Source organism: Lathamus discolor, chromosome W, assembly GCF_037157495.1.
Source record: "Lathamus discolor isolate bLatDis1 chromosome W, bLatDis1.hap1, whole genome shotgun sequence".
Classification (NCBI taxonomy): Eukaryota; Metazoa; Chordata; class Aves; order Psittaciformes; family Psittacidae; genus Lathamus; species Lathamus discolor.
The window spans coordinates 26,399,948-26,419,569 of NC_088908.1; the positions used below are offsets into that span (position 1 = coordinate 26,399,948).

The 19,622-nt window shown below is 45.8% G+C and overlaps 1 protein-coding gene and 1 long non-coding RNA gene across 11 annotated transcripts in view; both read right to left on the bottom strand.

The window, feature by feature from the left end:
- Positions 1–407: 407 nt before the first annotated feature.
- LOC136004395 (uncharacterized) lies at positions 408–6,641 on the bottom strand. Its single transcript, XR_010608438.1, has 2 exons — positions 6,407–6,641; positions 408–4,735 (listed from the first exon to the last, which is right to left on the bottom strand). It is a non-coding gene; the product is annotated as an uncharacterized LOC136004395 (long non-coding RNA).
- Positions 6,642–11,390: 4,749 nt separating this feature from the next.
- Positions 11,391–19,622, bottom strand: part of LOC136004349 (transcriptional repressor CTCF-like) — a 62,133-nt gene continuing 53,901 nt past the window's right edge. For all 10 annotated transcript variants that reach the window (XM_065660803.1, XM_065660799.1, XM_065660804.1 and 7 more), the window contains exons 10-11: positions 14,332–14,499; positions 11,391–13,431 (exon numbers count right to left, since the gene is read on the bottom strand). In XM_065660803.1, the coding sequence (XP_065516875.1) occupies positions 13,250–13,431; positions 14,332–14,499 (350 nt within the window). In that variant the 3' untranslated portion in view covers positions 11,391–13,249. The remainder of the gene's footprint in view (positions 13,432–14,331; positions 14,500–19,622) is intronic.

The window sequence follows — 19,622 nt, forward strand, 5'->3', positions numbered from 1 at the left end:
CACCAACAACGCACGAAGTGACACGTCAACTCTGAGAGTTTGAAGACAATATCACCACTTCCATCATTTCAGCTGTGGGAAAAACTCCAGTCCCAGGAGATCAAACAATTGAAAACAGATCTATCCAGCTCTCAACATGTACCAACCCACGTCTCAGCTATTAACAGAAGGCACCCTATTGCTCAAGAGAGAAGATATAGAAGGTATATTGCGGAAGACCCAGGGAGGTTGTGAGTGCTCCATCCCTGGCAGTGTTCAAGGCCAGGTTGGATGAAGCCTTGGGTGGGATGATTTAGTGTGAGGTGTCCCTGCCCATGGCAGGGGGGTTGGAACTAGATGATCTTGAGGTCCTTTCCAACCCTAACTATTCTATGATTCTATGATTCTAAGATCAACGGACAGCATGCTGATTAATCAGAAACTGACCTTTATTCACTTCAGAGCACCACCTTTTATAGCTTCCAAGCTTGGTCCTGCGCTTAAGCTTTATAATGATTGGTTTCTACACACAATGCAAAGACAGCTGATTGGTTACTTCTTCAGCATCTGGGAGCAACATTAGCTGATAGGTTCCTTCTTCAGCATCCAGGAGTTGTTTTCCTCCTGCAGAACTTCCGCATACATTGCCACAACTTTGCCCTGAAGTAACCTGTGAACTAGGCCGTTAATCCTTACTACAAACTCTAACCAATGGCAAGAGTCCTGGATCGCTCACATGCCCATTGTTTGTTAAAGAGCCCTCAAAAAATCCCCCTTCTTTATTTTGAGCGATCCAGACCCCTTTAATCATTCGCGATAATACAGACATTAAGCAACGCCATACTATACTAATAATAATAACAAAGACTATAATGCTGGGACCAGTGCTGTTTAATATTTTCATCAGCGACCTGGATGAGGGAACTGAGTGTACCCTCAGCATGTTCGCTGATGACACAAAACTGGGAGGAGTGGCTGACACACCAGAAGGCTGTTTTGCCATTCAGCGAGACCTGGACAGGCTGGAGAGTTGGGCGGGGAGAAACTTGATGAAATTCAACAAGGGTAAGTGTAGAGTCTTGAATCTGGGGAAGAACAACCCCATGTACCAGTACAGGTTGGGGGTTGACCTGCTGGAAAGTAGCGAAGGGGAAAGGGACCTGGGGGTCCTGGTGGATAGGAGGATGACCATGAGCCAGCAATGTGCTCTTGTGGCCAAGAAGGCAAATGGCATCTTAGGGTGCATTAGAAAGGGTGTGGTTAGTAGGTCAAGAGAGGTTCTCCTCCCCCTCTACTCAGCCTTGGTGAGGCCGCATCTGGAATATTGCGTTCAGTTCTGGGCCCCTCTGTTCAAGAAGGACAGGGAATTGCTTGAAAGAGTCCAGTGCAGAGCCACAAAAATGATTAAGGGAGTGGAACACCTCCCTTATGAGGAGAGGCTGAGGGAGCTGGGTCTCTTTAGCTTGGAGAAGAGGAGACTGAGGGGTGACCTCATCAGTGTTTATAAATATGTAAAGGGTGGGTGTCAGGATGATGGAGCTAGGCTTTTTTCAGTGATATCCAGTGATAGGACAAGGGGCAATGGGTGTAAACTGGAGCATAGGAAGTTCCACGTTAACATCAGGAAGAACTTCTTTACTGTAAGAGTGACAGAGCACTGGAATAGGTTGCCCAGGGGGGTTGTGGAGTCTCCTATATTGGAGATATTCAAGGCCCGCCTGGACAAGTTCCTGTGTGATGTACTGTAGGTTACCCTGCTCTTGCAGGGGGGTTGGACTAGATGATCTTTTGAGGTCCCTTCCAACCCTTGGGATTCTGTGATTTTGTGAATGCTTAATAATATCGTAATGCCTGATCTAAACAAATCTGCAAACCACTCAGTAATACATAAACTTTGGAGCCAACCATCCAAACCATGATTGATCATTAATTTCTTCATCTTATCTTTTAATTGGGATAGTTGTTGATGAATTGAACTAGAATGGTCAGATAGATTCATACAACACATCCCTTCAAAATCTTCACAACCGTGGCCCTGTGCTAAAAGCAAATAATCAATGGCTGCATGATTTTGTAAAACTGCATGCCTAACACTGTCTAAATCTTCTAATAATTCTGATAAGACATTAGATGCGATATTAATCTGCTTTGCAGTCCAGCAAGCTAAACGCTCTATGTCTTTTAGTGCCCTCCCAGCCGTCGCCCCAGGAATAAAAACGGACCTAAAAGCTCTTCCGACTTTACCTAACATATTAACATTATCATTACAGTTTGGTCCTAGTTGTTCTACTGATCTTCTTTTTCGTTGCTCGGTTTTACTTTTATAAAATGATAGCATATCCCTCATGCTGGGAACAAACATAGTCAGCTTCCCTATATAACATGGCCCTCCCTGAACGTTTTTTGGTACCCTTTGCCAAGCTCTATGTCCACAGATTAAAAAATATCCTTTAGGAAATTGTTTTGACGAATTATTATTCCAAATAGAAAATTTACTACCCAGGGTCTCAGCACCTATTGCTCCATTACAATATGAGTTTTTCTATAATTTTTATAATCATAATTACTCGACATATTGGTCCACTGTGTCCAAATATATTTCTTATAAAAGTTTACCCCTGTAGGTGCTGATCCCCCAAAATAAAAACATGACCCATTGCCTGCTAATGATCCCCAGAGATATAACTCCTGAGGGTCCCAAGGCATTGTGGCGTTTAAGGCGTTAATGATCATTGCTCCAGCCATCCCTGTTTGATTCACTTCCCCATAGCAGCAGGCTGGTTTGTTTTCTGGAACAGTACAATCATAAATTCTATGACATGTCTGGTTAATGAAAGAGCTATTTAAAACCATCCTGTTATTTATCCAATTGGTTCAGTCCGCCAGGTGCAGGTAAGGGATGCCGATTAACCCTGATTTTAAGGCACTACCACGAATTACCATGGGAGGTTCTTCCCTTTCTCCTGACAGGCGTAAATAATTTAACACATATAATGCTTTTGCCAAGCGTTCACTAGGTCCTACACCGCTCTCCCCCATTTTTTGTTTAAGTAACAGGTTTTTAAGGGACTGGTGAGCCCACTCAACAATTGCTTGTCCAGTGGGTGAATTAGGGACTCCGGTGAGATGTTTCACACCCCAAAGGGAGCAAAAGCAGTGAAACCCTGAAGAAGTATAGGCTGGACCATTATCTGTTTTAAGAGATAGGGGTATACCTAAAATGGCAAAAGAGGCATGAAGGTGTTTCACAACATGGTGAGAAGTTTCTCCAGTTTGAGTGACGGCCCAAATTGCCATGGAAAAAGTGTCGACCGAGACATGAATGTATTTTCAGCGTCCAAATTCTGGAACATGAGTGACATCCATTTGCCAAAGTTGTAGCGGTAAAATGCCTTGAGGATTTAGTCCAATACCAAGGCCAAAGCCTGTGTGTTGACATGCAGGACAAGAGTTTACAATTCCTTTTACTTCAGTAAGATTAGTCTGATTTGAAGTCACTTGAATCTTTATAACATGTGGCATACCAGCGAATCCTACACACCATGTAACCGGTTGGAATAATGGGGATTTAACAAATGTGCCCAGTATACTTGTCCATTACTCATGGTCACACATAATAGAACAAATATTACAAAGATTTCTGTCATTGCCATTTCTTTATGTTGTTGAGTTCTAGGGCTTTATACGTTTCGCTGGCAGCCAGTATGGTCCTGTCTATAGCTGTACACAGCTGTATCCTTGACCCCATGTCAGCAATGGCACTGGTCCTTTCCACTCGTTATCATGTTGGTCTTTATATAGAACCAGTGGTTTGGGCAAGGAATCATTCGTCACGTGGAGAAAATCCTTGCATTCCCTTTTTTTTTTTTATATATATCTTTTAGATGACCCTACTTGAACAGGGGATTTGGACTAGATCATACCTCCAACATATGCCAGCCACAGGCTGCTGGGCCCGCCCTTTTTCTCCTGGATGGCTCTCTACTAACAGGGGAGGCCATCCCTCACATCAAGGTCTGGCATGGCATGTGTCCCCACCGCTCCACACCTGCTGGGTTGCAGCCAACAGTGGAGGCTAAAGGTTCTTCTTGGTGGCAAACACAGAGGCCAACCCAGTCTTGCCCTTGACTGTGGTAGCGGGCATTTGGCCAACCTCAGTCCTTGCACCTTGTTGTCAATGCAGAGTTTCACCTGCTTCATCCAGTAACAAGTCACTACTATGGCAAAGATTTACATTAGCAGAGTAACTACTGCAGGGTGCAGCAGCATGTTGAAGATGCTGATGGCAGCGAGGGACTAGCCAAAGAAATTTCTTACCAGTGGAGTTCTCCCACCCTCTTAATTTGTTCCATTACCTGCTTTATAACACCACTGTCATATTAGAATCTTTCTAGCTTTTGCCTTAGCATTTTCTAGCAGCTGCTGCAAATTTGCATGCTCTAGCATCTCTTTTGCAAGTGACAAATCCATAAAATACAAGGTGTAGTTTTGTGTTAGCAACGGGCTAGTAAATACAGGTGCTTTTACACACAAAATCACAGCCTCTAATAATAGCTACTTTACAAGTACACTTATTGAAGTTGTTATGTTTCAGTCGCCTCCAAGTGATGTTTTGCAATCATTCCTTTTTCTCTTCCTCTGTCATTCTGCTTGGGGTATTCACGGTCGGCTCCTGTAGCTGAGGCATTGGGTTTTTCCACTTGTCTGTCCAACTCATGTCAAGGCTTGACAAACTTTGCAGGCTGCTGCCATGGACCTGTAGGTAGGAGGACACACATATACCCCCTCTTCCAGGTTATCAGTTTTTGAAAAGTAGACAGGTTAAAGTGTTTCCTTAAAGTAGAGGCATTCTGCTGCAAAAGAAATGTAAAGCAGCTGCAGAAGTAAACTGCACATTTTTAACAGTCAAGGAGTTTGCTGCATCATTACCTTTTTTTTTTTCTTCTTCTTTCTCTGCCACCCTGATCCTGCTTAGGTGACAGCTGATAAAGCTTGTGGTTGCACTACCCCTCTCGCTATAAATGCCTGCCTACTCCGCAGCAGCTACAGCTGCCTGCCTGCTTCAGCAGCAACCATAAATACCTGCCAGCAACCGCACTTCTGCATTAACCCTTTGTTGCCTGAAATGTTAAACTGCTACCTGTTAAAAACTTTTACATGAACCCGACAACAAAAAAATGCATAGAACACCATCTGCCCTCATCACACACACACACATACGTATGGGATCCCACAAGCACACTCCACACAACTACAATATTTGAAACACAAAATCCAGACAATCATTACTCCCACTACACAGTCCCACGCACAGAATGTGGCACAAGGACCCTGTGAAGACTATCAGGAAACCAGCTCCAACAAGCATCATCGCAGTGTGAGGTGGCAGGCTCAACCTTAGTGAGGGTCCCCACAGAGGCTCTGCCTCCCCCACATTGCATGAGGCTTGGGCTTTTATACTGACCAAAATGCACACTCATTCCGACACAGGTGGCCAGCCTACGTCAGAAGAAGTGGGCAGCAATATCTATAAAGGTTTCCAAGCATCAATAGAATCATAGACATATTTGCCAACTTCTAGTACATGAGTATCACAGAGAGACTGTATCAAGTGAGTTGTATATGGGGCCCCAAGTCCACAGTCTGCCACAGTCCGCCTGATAACCCTGATAAGGGCATACGAGAGACCTTCCCACTGCGGGTCTTGATCCAGCACATACATCACAGGGAAAGCACACAATACATCTGCATCCCCCACCCATCTCGCTTCTCCCTCTACAGCTGCCCATTTATCATGAGGATCTGGGGGATATAAATCAGACTCCTTTTTCAGATTGATAGGCCCCGGGTCAAAAGGATCATCTTCATCTCTGTCCTCAGTCTTCGCAGCTGCGGCAGCAACTGTTGGACGTTCAGGGGGGTGGGGGGGGCAACGGGCTCCATGATCTTTTTTTTTTTTCTTTTTTTTTTCACTTCAGGATGATGGTTGAAGGGGGTTTACGATTAAGGCTTGTACCGGCACCGGTCCGGGCACTGATACTGGGGAAAATAGTTCATTTGAAGCAGATTCTGTCCCAGAGGAATTCAGTGAAAGCGCAGCAAACGCAGATGCAATGGCTGCCCTTTCACTTTTCATTTCTTTAAAGTCTCTTTAATCAGTCACCACAAGGTAGCTAATTTATGAACCTCCTTGGATCCCTTGCTAATTTCTTCCCATAAAGCAGATCCAATCTGGTCCCAGGTGTGTAGCTCAAAAGCTGCACCCACTCCCAAAATTAGTTCCCGGTCCTTTGCCCATTTTAAAAGGGCTTTTAAGGTACTGTCATCATATGTTAGTCCTCTCTTAGAAAGGATATGTTGGAGGAGCTTTACTACTGCCGCCTCTTCTTTCGACAGTGAGACTCCCATCTCCTCCCTGACCGCTCACCTCTCTTAGATGAGATTCCCTCTCTCTTCACGCTTCCCTTTCCACGTGGATACCTCAGAGTGCACTCTGCTTTTTCATTTGCCAGGACAGCAACCCCTTCGGTCGGCTTTTCCTCTCCCCTCCTATTCCAGCTGTCTTCTTCGCTCAGTCAAGCAACAGCAAGAGGGTCCCTGTTCGGGCACCATTTGCGGAAGATCAACGGACAGCATGCTGATTAATGTAATCAGAAACTGACCTTTATTCACTTCAGAGCACTGCCTTTTATAGCTTCCAAGCTTGGTCATGCACTTAAGCTTTACAATGATTGGTTTCTACACACAGTGCAAAGACAGCTGATTGGTTCCTTCTTCAGCATCCGGGAGCAACACTAGCTGATTGGTTCCTTCTTCAGCATCCAGGAGTTGTTTTCCTCCTGCAGAACTTCTGCATATGTGGCCACAACTTTGCCCTGAAGTAACCTGTGAACTAGGCCATTAATCCTTACTACAAACTCTAACCAATGGCAAGAGTCCTGGATCGCTCACATGCCCATTGTTTGTTAAAGAGCCCTCAACAGTATATGCCATGGGCCATCCTATGGTTTTATCTGCAGAATCACAGAGAAGACATAATTGGGATGGAAAACCTATCTCAGTTCTGGAGGAATGGGTACATGAAATGGAGAACATTGGTCAAAGATGATCCTCCCAAGAAAGTTGCTGCTCCAGTCTTCAGTGAGCAGCTTCCCAGATGGAGTGGAAGAGCTGATTTTACTCCAGCTCCTGTGATAACGAAGACTAATCCCTTTGTACAAGAAGTAAGTGGAGAATCTTGTAATCACTATTAAAGGGGCCCTGCCTCCAGCCAGGTAGAGGTAGGGGACAATTGGGTTTAGTGGACTGTGTGGAACAGGTGGCCTGGCACATCAGTCCCACAGGATTATAAGGCTCTTGTAGATACTGGTGCACAGTGTACCCTGATGCCATCAAGCTATCAAGGGGTGGAACACATTTGTATTTCTGGAGTGACAGGAGGATCCCAAGAGTTGACTACTGGAGGCTGAAATCAGCCTGACTGGGAAGGAGTGTTCTGAGTGCTCTGTGTGTAGTAAGAGGAGCTCCAGAACAGCACTTCATCCTTCCTGGGCCTGCCCCTCCACATCCAGCCCAGATGTTTCCATGCTGCACTGACCTGGGCCAGGAGTCCTCCCAGTGCCCATGTCGTGGGTGCTCTCACAGTGACAGCTTCTCCCATGGCTTTCAAGCACCTACAAACTCCTTGAGCAGTGTTGGCTTGTGGTCACCTCTGGGTCCAACCCTCTGCCAGTTTGACTGCTCAGGGCCATGCTTAGGTGAGATCAGAACATCTCCAAGGATGGAGACCCCATAGCCTCTCTGGGCACCTTTTCCAGTGTTTGACCACACAATGACAAAAGTTCTCCTGAATTTGAGCTGGAATTTCCTCTGCTCCAATGTCTCCATTGCCTCTTGCCCTCTCACTGTGACACCTAAAAGGTTTTGGCTCAATCTCCACACTCTCCCATCAGCTATTTGCAGACAGCAGTGAGGTCCCCCTTCACTTTCTCTCCTCCAGGCTGGTCTCCTATGGCCGCTCCTTGCCAGTGTTGTGCCACAGTGGGAACTGTCCTGGGGCCTCAGTGGGGCTCAGCCACCCTCTCACTAGTTTCTTGCACTGGGAAGCCAAGATGGGACCAGTTGGCCATACAAGTGAACCTTGAGTAACATAACAACCAGCGTCAGTCAGACATCATACTACTGACCACACTGAACATGGCAGCCCAACCAATTTTCCGTACAGCCAGTAATCCTCTTTTCCAGCTCCAACATCTTCAATTCTGCTATAAAGATATCACAGGAGACTGTCAAAAGCCTTGCTGAAATCCAGATGAATATTCACTGCTCTCTCCTTGTCTACACAGCCAGCCACCTCCTTGGAGAATGCAATGGGGCAGTTCCCCAGATCTTCCTTACCCTTCTTGAAGATGGATGGGACAAATGCCTTTTCCAGGTGTCATGAACCTCCCCAGATCACCAGGACTTTTCAAAGATGAGTGTGTGATGACATTGGCTGGTTTTCTCAGCACCTTCAAATGCTTCCATCAGATGCTGGCATGAGGCTTGGGCCCTGGGATGCCTGAAGACAGACCTCACCAGCCAAAATCAAGGCAAGAGCAGCAGCAAGTACCTTGGTCTTTTTCATGTCACAGAATCACAGAATCACAGAATCCCAAGGGTTGGAAGGGACCTCAAAAGATCATCTAGTCCAACCCCCCTGCAAGAGCAGGGTAACCTACAGTACATCACACAGGAACTTGTCCAGGCGGGCCTTGAATATCTCCAGTGTAGGAGACTCCACAACCCCCCTGGGCAACCTGTTCCAGTGCTCTGTCACTCTTACAGTAAAGAAGTTCTTCCTGATGTTAACGTGGAACTTCCTATGCTCCAGTTTACACCCATTGCCCCTTGTCCTATCACTGGATATCACTGAAAAAAGCCTAGCTCCATCATCCTGACACCTACCCTTTACATATTTGTAAACATTGATGAGGTCACCCCTCAGTCTCCTCTTCTCCAAGCTAAAGAGACCCAGCTCCCTCAGCCTCTCCTCATAAGGGAGATGTTCCACTCCCTTAATCATCTTTGTGGCTCTGCGCTGGACTCCTTCAAGCAATTCCCTGTCCTTCTTGAATTGAGGGGCCCAGAACTGGACACAATATTCCAGATGCGGCCTCACCAAGGCTGAGTAGAGGGGGAGGAGAACCTCTCTTGACCTACTAACCACTCCCTTTCTAATGCACCCTAAGATGCCATTTGCCTTCTTGGCCACAAGAGCACATTCCCCTGCTCCACTATGGAGCAGGCTTGCATTTTTCCAAAGCCTCCCTGCTGCTGCTGAAGCCCTTCTTAATAAACTGTTCTTTCTGTCCTTCACATGCTTCTCCAAGTCCAACACTGGTTGCCTATCACACTTGCCTGACTTCCTGCTGAAGACCTCCTTGGGTTTTGCATAGCTGTGGTCCATGTTGCTCTCAAACACATACTCAGCCGAGCAAACCCACTGCAGCTCTTGCCCTACTCCTACCAGCACAGTTTAGGATAGCATAGGACAGTTGAGTCCATGAGCCTGGTCATGTCTACCAGTTTGGATTGTGCCCACCTTCCCCAAGCCTTGCAGGAGTGACAGCTTAGGAAACACCAGCTGCTCTGCAAGGGTGTCCCTGTGTCCTCCAGCTCTCAGAGGCCTCCCTGCCCTAGTCTCCCTAAGTTGTCCCTGATCTGCAATCACCCTCTTTTCACCTGAAGAATCATCTGCTACAGTGACGTGAAGATAAAGGAGTAGATGCTGTTAATTTTTCCTGCGATGAGGCAGAAGAAAGCACACCATGGTTAACACCAGCAAAACCTCAGTCTGACACTGGCTGAAGAAGCAGGCTTGGACCCCTGTTCAGTAATGTGAAAGGGGTTGGTCCTTCTAACCTCTGTCAGGCTGCAGCAGTCACATAGAGCTGGTTTCAGCCCCTCTCCGTCCTGATGCCTTTCTCCATCATTGCCTCAGGAGAGCAGCCCAAGCACCAGAAATGGCAGCCAGGCAAAGCAATTGGCTAAAGCAGCAATGCTCCCTGGATCCACACTAGCCCTGGCTTTTCCCTCATGGTCCAGGGCACAGGGCACAGCTTTTCCAGCACTGGGCTTGAGTAATGATGCTGTGTCTGCATCCACATTCAGGCTTGAACCACTGCCCTAGATCCACATCCTCAGAAGCAGAGGCTGGGACATTGCTCTGCATCTCCAGAGCAGCTCCACCAAGGACAAACCAGAAGCCTGCAAGAGATACCTGGCCCAGCTCCAAGCGCCAAGAAGTCAGGTCAACTGAGCAGACCACCAAGTAACACACCAAGCTGCACAAAAAAAAGACAACAACCACAGGGTGAGTGCTCCCATCCCCACTAAACCCTTGCTTGGGTCTCTGGAGAAGGTTCAAAAAGCAGTCCACAATAAAATGCTGCTTAGAAATGGTTTCCTCCAGTGGCACAAGACAAGCCATCAGTGGTCCCCTTTGGAAACCAGACTCTTCTCCCGTGCTGCCTCAGCTGTGGACTGTGCCTGGCAGGGTAGGAGCTGCCAAGGACTACTTAGAATCAACCATACTTGTGGTCCTTGGACAAATAGACCTCACAGGCTCTCTTCAGTCCACCATCCCTCTGAACACAGACAGCTGGAAACACCACCCTTGTGGTCACTCAGACCTGGGTACAACAGCACAAGCTGACATGGACAGAGGTCTTGCAGCAGTGCTCATGCAGACCATGAGACACCTCTGCCAGAGCATGCATGATACTTCCTTGGGGCACCATCACAGGTCACCAGTTAAAAAGCCAAACAAAAGCCACTGTGGCATCCTTCATGCCCCACTTGTCAGAGGTGGGTTGAGCCATGGTGTTTAAGAGATGATGGTGACACTCCTGCAGCTCTGAGGACACCTTTGGTTTTCCATCTCACCACAAAGTCTCTCTCACTCTAGACGTACCCAAAATCGGATCTCCTCCAGAGCACTGCCTCTGTCTGAAACATCTTTGGGCTTGTGAGTACACAAAGTCCTTGTCCAACTGAGAAAGCATGTGAGGATTTATCCTTCCTTGCAGAAGCAGCCCTGACATTTACCTCACCCACCTGTTGAAACAAGCCTCCATCCTGCCCAGGATCCCAGGCATCAACCTCCAGGCAGTTTTTACTGGTGAATTTAAGGACCATCTCTCAGGACCATAGAATGGTTTGGGCTGGAAGGGAGCTTAAAGCTCATCCAGTTCCAACCCCCTGGCCATGGGCAGGGACACCTTCCACTAGACCAAGTTGCTCCAAGCCCTGTCCAACCTGGCCTTGAACACTGACAGGGATGGTCTCCCCTTGCAGATGCCTGGTGCAAGATGGTGAGGCTGGGATGGTTACCCTGAACAGCCACAAAGAAAGCAGGCAGTGAGCACATATGTTAATCTATTATTATTTATTAGCTGTACAGCAGTATATTCTCCTTCCCAGCTTTCAAACCCCATTACATATTTTATAACTATTTTTTATTCCCCATGTTGGCTTCCTAAAATAATGAAAAATATCACACAGTACAGCTAAGTACAAAAATGCATCAACCTAGAGTCTGATAGCTAAACTGATAGCTCTCTTAAAAGCAATACATAAAAGAAAAATTTGTTTGAAATCAGCAAGACTGAGGCTCTATAAAAAGCTTACATATTTTAACATGTGATGGTTCATATACAGGCATAATTTGTATTTCACATTATTCCTTTTTGCCTTTATCAAGAGATCCAAAATTGTGGAATTACTGACCTATTAAAATTTCCTGGCCCAAGTTTGGAGGGCTGCAGTGACCCACTTAGAAATCACCACTTCTGCCTTAACATAGGATTCATAAACACAAAATACAACTACAAGATAGAGAAAAGAAAACATAGTAATGAAATTAGAACTCAAAAAGGTTAATTATACATGTTCCAAATGCCACTTTTGTGTGCTTCAAAACCATATTTCAGTTGTGAGGTTTCTCTTGTTCTGCAAGCAATAGTCTGGGTATGTCTCTTCTCTACACAACTGGTTATCAACAGCTTTTCAAACATTTACACCCTATCAATTTATCTTGTCACTTAGTTTGAATTAAAATACTGGGGTTTATTTAAACTACATTTTTGCATACCTCTTAATGGAAAAAGATTAAAAAAAAAAAAAGTTATTTACAAGCTTGACCATTACAGAAATGCTTTGCAGAAAGCAAAGCATAGTAAGGACAGAAACCAGTTGGAGCATGCCAAAATTACCATGTGCAGCCGACTTGGGGAAAAGCAAAAAACATTTTAAAAGTCTCTAACCCTCCCAAGTCCAGAGTGGTTTACCACATACTCTAGTCAAGGCTTCTGCTTTTGTGTATTAAAACTTGGTGCATTGTCCTGGGTTCAGCAGTAGCAGTTTTGCTCCTTCTTAGTAACTGGTGCAGCGCTGTGTTTTGACTTCCAGCCTGGGAAGAGAGCTGATAACACCGATTGTTTTTAATTGTTGCTAAGTAATGTTTATTCTGGCTAAGGACTTTGTGAGTCTCATGCTCTGCCAGGGACGAGGGGAGGCCAGGAGGAAGCAGAGACAGGACACCTGACCTAAGCTAGCCAAAGAGGTATTCCATACCACAGTACGTCATGCCCAGGGAGGTAACTGGGAGTTACCCGGAAGGGCACGGGCTCTCTTTGGGCAGGTCGAACTTGTTTGGCAGTGGTATTGTATTCTCTTCTCTTGTTATTTTCTCTTATCATTATTATCATTGGTGGTAGCAGTAGTGATTTGTGTTATACCTTAGTTACTGGGCTGTTCTTATCTCAACCTGTGGGAGTTACATTCTCCATTCTCTCGATTCTCCTCTCCATCCCTCTGGGAGCGGGGGGGGGGGGGGGAAGGGAAGAAAGAGGGAGAAAAGGGGGGGGAGTGAGTGAACGAGCTGTGTGGCTCGGTTTAAACCATGACATGCATGTAACCACAGCCTTTGGACCAGCTTTACAAGGCAGTTCAGAACAAAACTAAATCAAGCATCTCACAGGAAACCCTCAAGGACTCCAAAGTATTTCCTAACATTCCATGATCCTGTAATGATAACCAAAAAAAGAAAGTTCTAGTTAAATCACATTCTAACATAATTTTTAACTTTTTATTTCCCAGTATGTTTGGTAAAATGGTCTAAAATTATGCATTTCCCAAAGCCAAAAAAAAAAGATAAAAGGAAAAAATAGATTTGAGCCGCTTAAACACAGCCCAGGCTAGTTCAGTCAGCCAATGTGGTCTTCCTCCATCACCGGTCCATCATGCTGAGAATCATCTCAGGAGTGATGTCTCCATTGGGAGCTTCCACTACAGCAGGCTGAGCTTCCTCCTCTTCCTCTACTGTTTCCATACCAGGTTCTTTCTTTACTTCAACTATAATATTTTCAATTTCACCAGTGTTCTGGTCTTCAACTTGAATGATTGCTGCAGCTAGAAGGGCAGAACACAAAGGGGGGGTGGGGGAACAACAGGTTTTTTAGAGCTGGCCTGCAACCCTCACCAGGTAACTTCTCAGTAGAAAGTTAAGACTCTTCTGTGGAAAAGCCCACAACTTGCATTCCTACACCAATAGAGTGATTCAACCCACCTCATTCATCCAAGCATCCAGTGTCTATTTTTTTCTTGCCCCTGTATGAAGATGTGCCACCACTACAACAGTTCCAGTATGCCTTTTGATATTAAGGTGTTATTCAGACAATGGATTTTATAGAGTAATCAACAAACAAGAGCATAGCAATGTATGGGCATAAAGCAAAACTTCAAATTCAGGGGAATCTAGTGATGAATTCAGCATAAACCGTAATTCCAGGAAGGACACAGGCCACACTTAGTGAGCACTGAGCAGCCAAACAAGCCACTGGGGAAACCATTACCCCTTGAAGGAACAAATTTGCCCTTCCTGCTTTGTTCCTAGAATTCATTTACTCAGGCTTTGCAGTTACAGATATCTAGCTTTACAGAAAAAACTGCAGAGCTGAAACAACATCTGCACTGACACTGTGCTTAGAACTACAGGCCTGAAGCATGTTGGTTTGGGGTAATACCCACAGAAGTGCCCACAGGTAGTCCAGTCCTTGTTTTCCTAACGGGGGGGGGGGGGGGGGGGGGAAGTCCTCTCCTTTTAACATAGTGTCTATGCTCCCCCGTGACCAGGAAACCCTTGCAACAGATTTCACACAGAAGGTGAGTTCTTAGCAAAGCAGAGTCAAGTACAGTTACCTACTTTTAAAATAAGCATCTTGGGAAGCAGTTCTCCTACAAGAACTGCTAAATCCAAGGAAAAGGCAGGTCAAGCAAGCAGTGTAACATAGGCTTCGGTTGGTGACTTACGCTGGGATTGTTTTGGTTGGGTGGCAGCTTTGCCTGGTGGTCTTCCTCTTCGTTTCTTACTAGGAGGTGGTGCAGGAGCCTCCTGCTCAACTTCTGGTTCAGCCTCAATTTCTACTGCTGTCTCCTCCTCATCTTCGTTATCATCCAAATCTGGTTCAGCGTTCTCCTCTGTAAGAAACGTTATATCAGGTAAGTCTTCAGCTTAAACAAGAATGAAACCATCCATCTACAGAGAAGCACCATCAAATTCTCATCCAAAAAGAGTCAACTCTGATGAGAAAGGCAGCAACCAAGACCTTTGAGGAGAAGCTGGTGGCACAGACTAATAGTCAGTTACCCTCACATTAGAGAGAACAAGCTGTCCTTCAGAAAGCAAAAGCAAACGGAATTATGTTAGGTTATGAGAAAAAAGCTCCTCTGCACATGCACAAAGGAGCTTGGAGAGACGATGGCAGGAGGGGGACCAAAAAATACACTTCCGGGCTACTCTCAGGCCAATCAGAGGAACCATCAGCCCCCAAAGTCCCACCTGCACAACCCAGAAGAGCACAAGGGTGCATAATGGAAGGTGCAACGACTTCTGAGGAACAAGCATCTCCCAGGAGAGCCATCAGCTCCAGCATCCAGGTGTGAATCCCACCACAAGCAGTTCTCCAGATCACATTTCAGATGAAGAGGTATGGGGGAGCTGCTAGCTGGGGGTGGGACACAACAGGGTGCAGGGGAAATGCAGTACTGGATCACACAGGACTACTTATGGGCTGAGGTGATTTAGAGAAGAGCAAGTGTGGGGGAAAAGAGAGGGGCAAAAGGATAAAAGGGGCCAGTTACATAAATAGTAGTAGCAGTCACTGCAAGTCTCTCTATGAAACACTAGAACTCGAGGGATGCAAGAGAATGTCTCCTAGCCCTCAAGAAACTCTTCATCAGGGACTGCAGCAATAGGACAAGGAGTGATGGGTTTAAACTTAAAACAGGGGAAGTTCAGATAAAAGGAAGAAGTTCTTTACTGTGAGGGTGGTGAAGCACTGGAACAGGTTGCCCAAAGAAGTGATAAATACTCCATCCCTGTCAGTGTTCAAGGTCAAGTTGGGCAGAGCTTTGGACAACATTGTTTCGTGTGAAGCGTTCCTGCCCATGGCAGGGGGGTTGGAACTAGATGATCTTAAGGTCTTTTCCAACCCAAACCAGTCTGTGATTCTATGATCCTATAAATGACAATGACATACTTCAGTCTGTTAAGATAGGAAAACAGGGTAGCAGCTCCCAGACACCAGGACTTATGTCCAAGACCTCAAAATCTCAAGCAGACTACAGCAGAACCACACAAAACTGGGAGTTGGTTCAGCATTATGGCTGAGTCCAAGCCTGAAGACTACGCACCATGCTTCCCAGGGTTATCAACATACTGCTCACCAACCTCAGCGGCCAAGAGGCTCTTCCCCAAGACCATTCTTCGGAGGCAGGATGGGTCTAACGCAGTGTATTTTACAAGGCCTTGACTACTCAAAGACTTTGTGATGGCACCTCCCATTCACATCCAACTCTGCACCTCAGTGCATTTTGGAGCCAATTCCAAAAGTCCTCATGGCAAGCTGTGGGGTTGTAGCAACTTTTATGTTGTTCACTGAGCTTACTGCTCTACCTTTTATTCTTCAAAAGACTCCTGAAAGTTACTAGGTTAGCACCACTGATGTGTTCAGAATGCCTGGGGCAAAACCAAAGTAGACAAAAAGCTGAAAGAGGTGTTGAATAGGATAATATTGTTTGAACAGCAAAATGATGGCCCTTACATTTGTAAAGGTGTCCCATGAATAGAAGAACAGCTTCACTCATAAACAGAAGGGCCACTGCAAAAGGCACGCTTCTGTTTATCTGACTGAAGGGGAACTCCCCCCCCCCCAAACTGTCCCTTCTGTACACTGAGGGATGTACATGCTGCATTATTTTACAGTCACCCAAGGAATATTCCCCAATTGTTTATGAGTTTCTCATGGCTTCATTACATTCCCTCCTCAACTCAAGGCCTATTCAACTGTCTATCAAATGTTGGGAGACATTAGATGTCCTCCCAGATGGGAAACAAACTCATTATTTGCCATCTCCCATCACCACAGGGTGGGTCTCTTGTGTCATAGCCTTATTCACCACTTTTAGATATTTAGCAGTTGCCAAAACACATGAAACTACAGATCTAAACACAACCCTGTATAATGCAATTCTCCTGGAAACCTGGTTAGGAGCTCTTCCTTAACACTACCCAGCTCACACTAGTCAGCTTTTCATGTGGATCAAATGGTTCCTGAGGAAGTCAACCCACTCTTGCCAACCCATCTGAGACTGAAGGGATTCTCTCTGTCACAAAGTCTAAACCACAATCATGAAGCACTGTTATGAACCCAGACCTTATTAACTAAACAAGATTCAGGGTTTCAGAATAAGCTAGCCTCCCAGGAAAAACACAAATCGCATAATTAAAATTTAGATACCGCAGAATCCCACATTTTAAACTACCTTCTATAAAGGCAGTTATTTTACTTTTTGCCTCTGTCCTGGGTTCAGATATACCAGTCATTTTTTTCCTTCTTAGTAGCTGGTGCAGTGCTGTGGTTTTGACTTTCAGCCTGGGAACAGTGCTGATAACACCGATATTTTTAGGTGTTGCTAAGTCATGTTTATTCTAACCAAGGACTTTCTGAGTCTCACACTCTGCCAGGGAGGAGGGGAAGCCAGGAGGAAGCAGAAACAGGACACCTGACAAAGACTAGCCAAAGAGGTATTCCATACCACAGCACATCATGCCCAGTATATAAACTGGGGGCGGTTACCAAAAGGGCTAGATCTCTGCTCGGGTCAGCCTGGGTATCAGTTGGCGGGTGGTGAGTGGTTGTATTCTCTTCCCTTGTTATTTCCCTTATCATTATTATTATTGGTGATAGCAATAGTAGTTTCATGTTACACCTTAGTTACTGCACTGTTCTTATCTCAACCTGTGGGAGTTACATTCTTTCGATTCTCCTCCCCATCCATCCAGGAGCTGGGGGAAGAAAAAGGGAGGGAGTGAGCGAGAGGCTGCACAGTTCCGAGTTACCAGCTGAGCTTAAACCACAACAGCTCTTTGTGGCGCCCAATGTGGGGCATGAAGGGTTGAGACAATGACAGATCTGACCAGAATGTGTCTAATCGTATTTGTAATAACCATTCATTGTTTCAGATTAATAGTCACTTGTCACAATTCTGATTTATTGGCTCTCAAAGTTGTTGCTCTTGATCTCACAGTTTCAGCATGTCCTACCTTACTTACAGCCGTTATTTGCTGTGTTAGTGTTTACTGGCTTTTGGGCCAGGGCTAAGGTTCTTATTTCACTGTACTTCATGGTAATGACTTGTAATACAATAGACTCATTGATCATGAAACTAATCTGGCTTGTGTTCCCAGTGTGGTCACCACCTCTAAACTTTGGGAGGTATATAATGGAAGTGTTTAGCAATTACACATCTTTTTTTCCCTCCTTGGGTGGTCAACCTATGAAGAAGACATTGCCTTACACCCCCAGCTCCCCCACCAGACTATTTACAGAATCATTTGAGAGTTCTGAAGGTTCTGAATGGCCTTTGGGTACCCTTGAGACCTGCCTGCTGATTGTGATGGGGATGACCATGTTGGCACACATACAGAGTGTGTTTTACCCATGACCATTTTGTCTGACCTTGAAAGTTAAGCAGAGTCGGGTTTGGGTCTTGTCTAGGATTAGATAACAATATAGGAGAACCAAGAGATTTTCCTTGAGGCTGGACAGTCATGAGTGGCAGGGTGTGTGGGATAGTATAGGCAAGTATCTAGGCCAGTGGGCCCCTCCAGTGCTTTGGAACTTCACCACTGAACAATTGCAAGATCTGGAAAAACTAGTAAAACATTTAAATGAGGTGTGTTGTCATCCTGGTCATACCAAAAAGGGACAAATCATGGCAACATCCTGGGGCTTGGCCTGTGCTTACAAAGCCCTGTTCAACACTATCCAGCACCTTCAAAGGGAAAAAGAGGTCTCTGGATCCGATGGCAAAGCAACAGATAACGCAGCTACTACAACTCCAAGTACAGCAGCTACTCAAACGCCAACAGCAACAGACAGCACAGCTGCTGGCGCTACTCAACCCCCAAGCACAGCGGCTGCAGCAACCACGACAACAGATACTGCAGCCACTCCAACCACAGTGATAATCATTGCAGATAAACCAAGACCAATTCATGCCAATATTGGTTGCCCCTCTACACAAGGGGAAAAGCAAACAAGAGGCAAAAAAAGCAACCTGTACAGCGAAGAAAGATGAAGAACCAATGCACTTGCTACACGGGACAGCATCTGAACAAGTTATTATGTGGATCAAAGGAAGAAGAAGAGGTGACTACATGACCCCAGACCTCAACCGAACTACAGAATATGCGAAAAGATTTTACCCGTCATCCAGGGGACCATATCGTCACCTGGCTGCTCTGATGATGGGACAATGGGGCTGATTCACGACCTAGAAAGTAGGAAAGCCAAGCAGCTGGGATCACGTGCTAGGGAAGGGGGAACTGACAAAGCAATTGAAAAAGAGAAATGGTTCCTCAGCCTTTGGAGGCAGCTCTTGGCAGCTCTGAAAGAAAGGTTTCCATACTGTAGTGGTTTAAACCGAGCCACACAGCTTGTTCATTCACTACCCCACCCCTTTTCTCCCTCTTTCTTTCTTTCCCCCTCCCCCTCCCTACTCCTGGAGGGATGGGAAGGAGAATCGAGAGAATGTAACTCCCACGGGTTGAGATAAGAACAGCCCAGTAACTAAGGTATAACACAAATCACTACTGCTACCACCAATGATAATATCGATAAGAGAAAATAACAAGAGAAGAGAATACGATACCACCGCTGAAAGAGTTCGACCACGTCAAAGAGAGCCCGTGCCATTCCGGGTAACTCCCAGTTACATCCTGGGCATGATGTGCTGTGGTATGGAATACCTCTTTGGCTAGTTTGGGTCAGGTGTCCTGTCTCTGCTTCCTCCCAGCTTTCACTCCTCCCAAGCAGAGCATGAGGCTCAGAAAGTCCTTGGTCGGACTAAAACATTTGTGTTATCAGCTCTGTTCCCAGGCAGAAAAACAAAACACAGCGCTGCACCAGCTACTAAGAAGGAGAAAAGTAACTGCTACTGCTGAACCCAGGACAGTATCCACCCCTTATTCCATACCATTCACGTCATACTCAGATCTCACATTTTCAATATACCATCACTCTTATTTCTGCACTCTT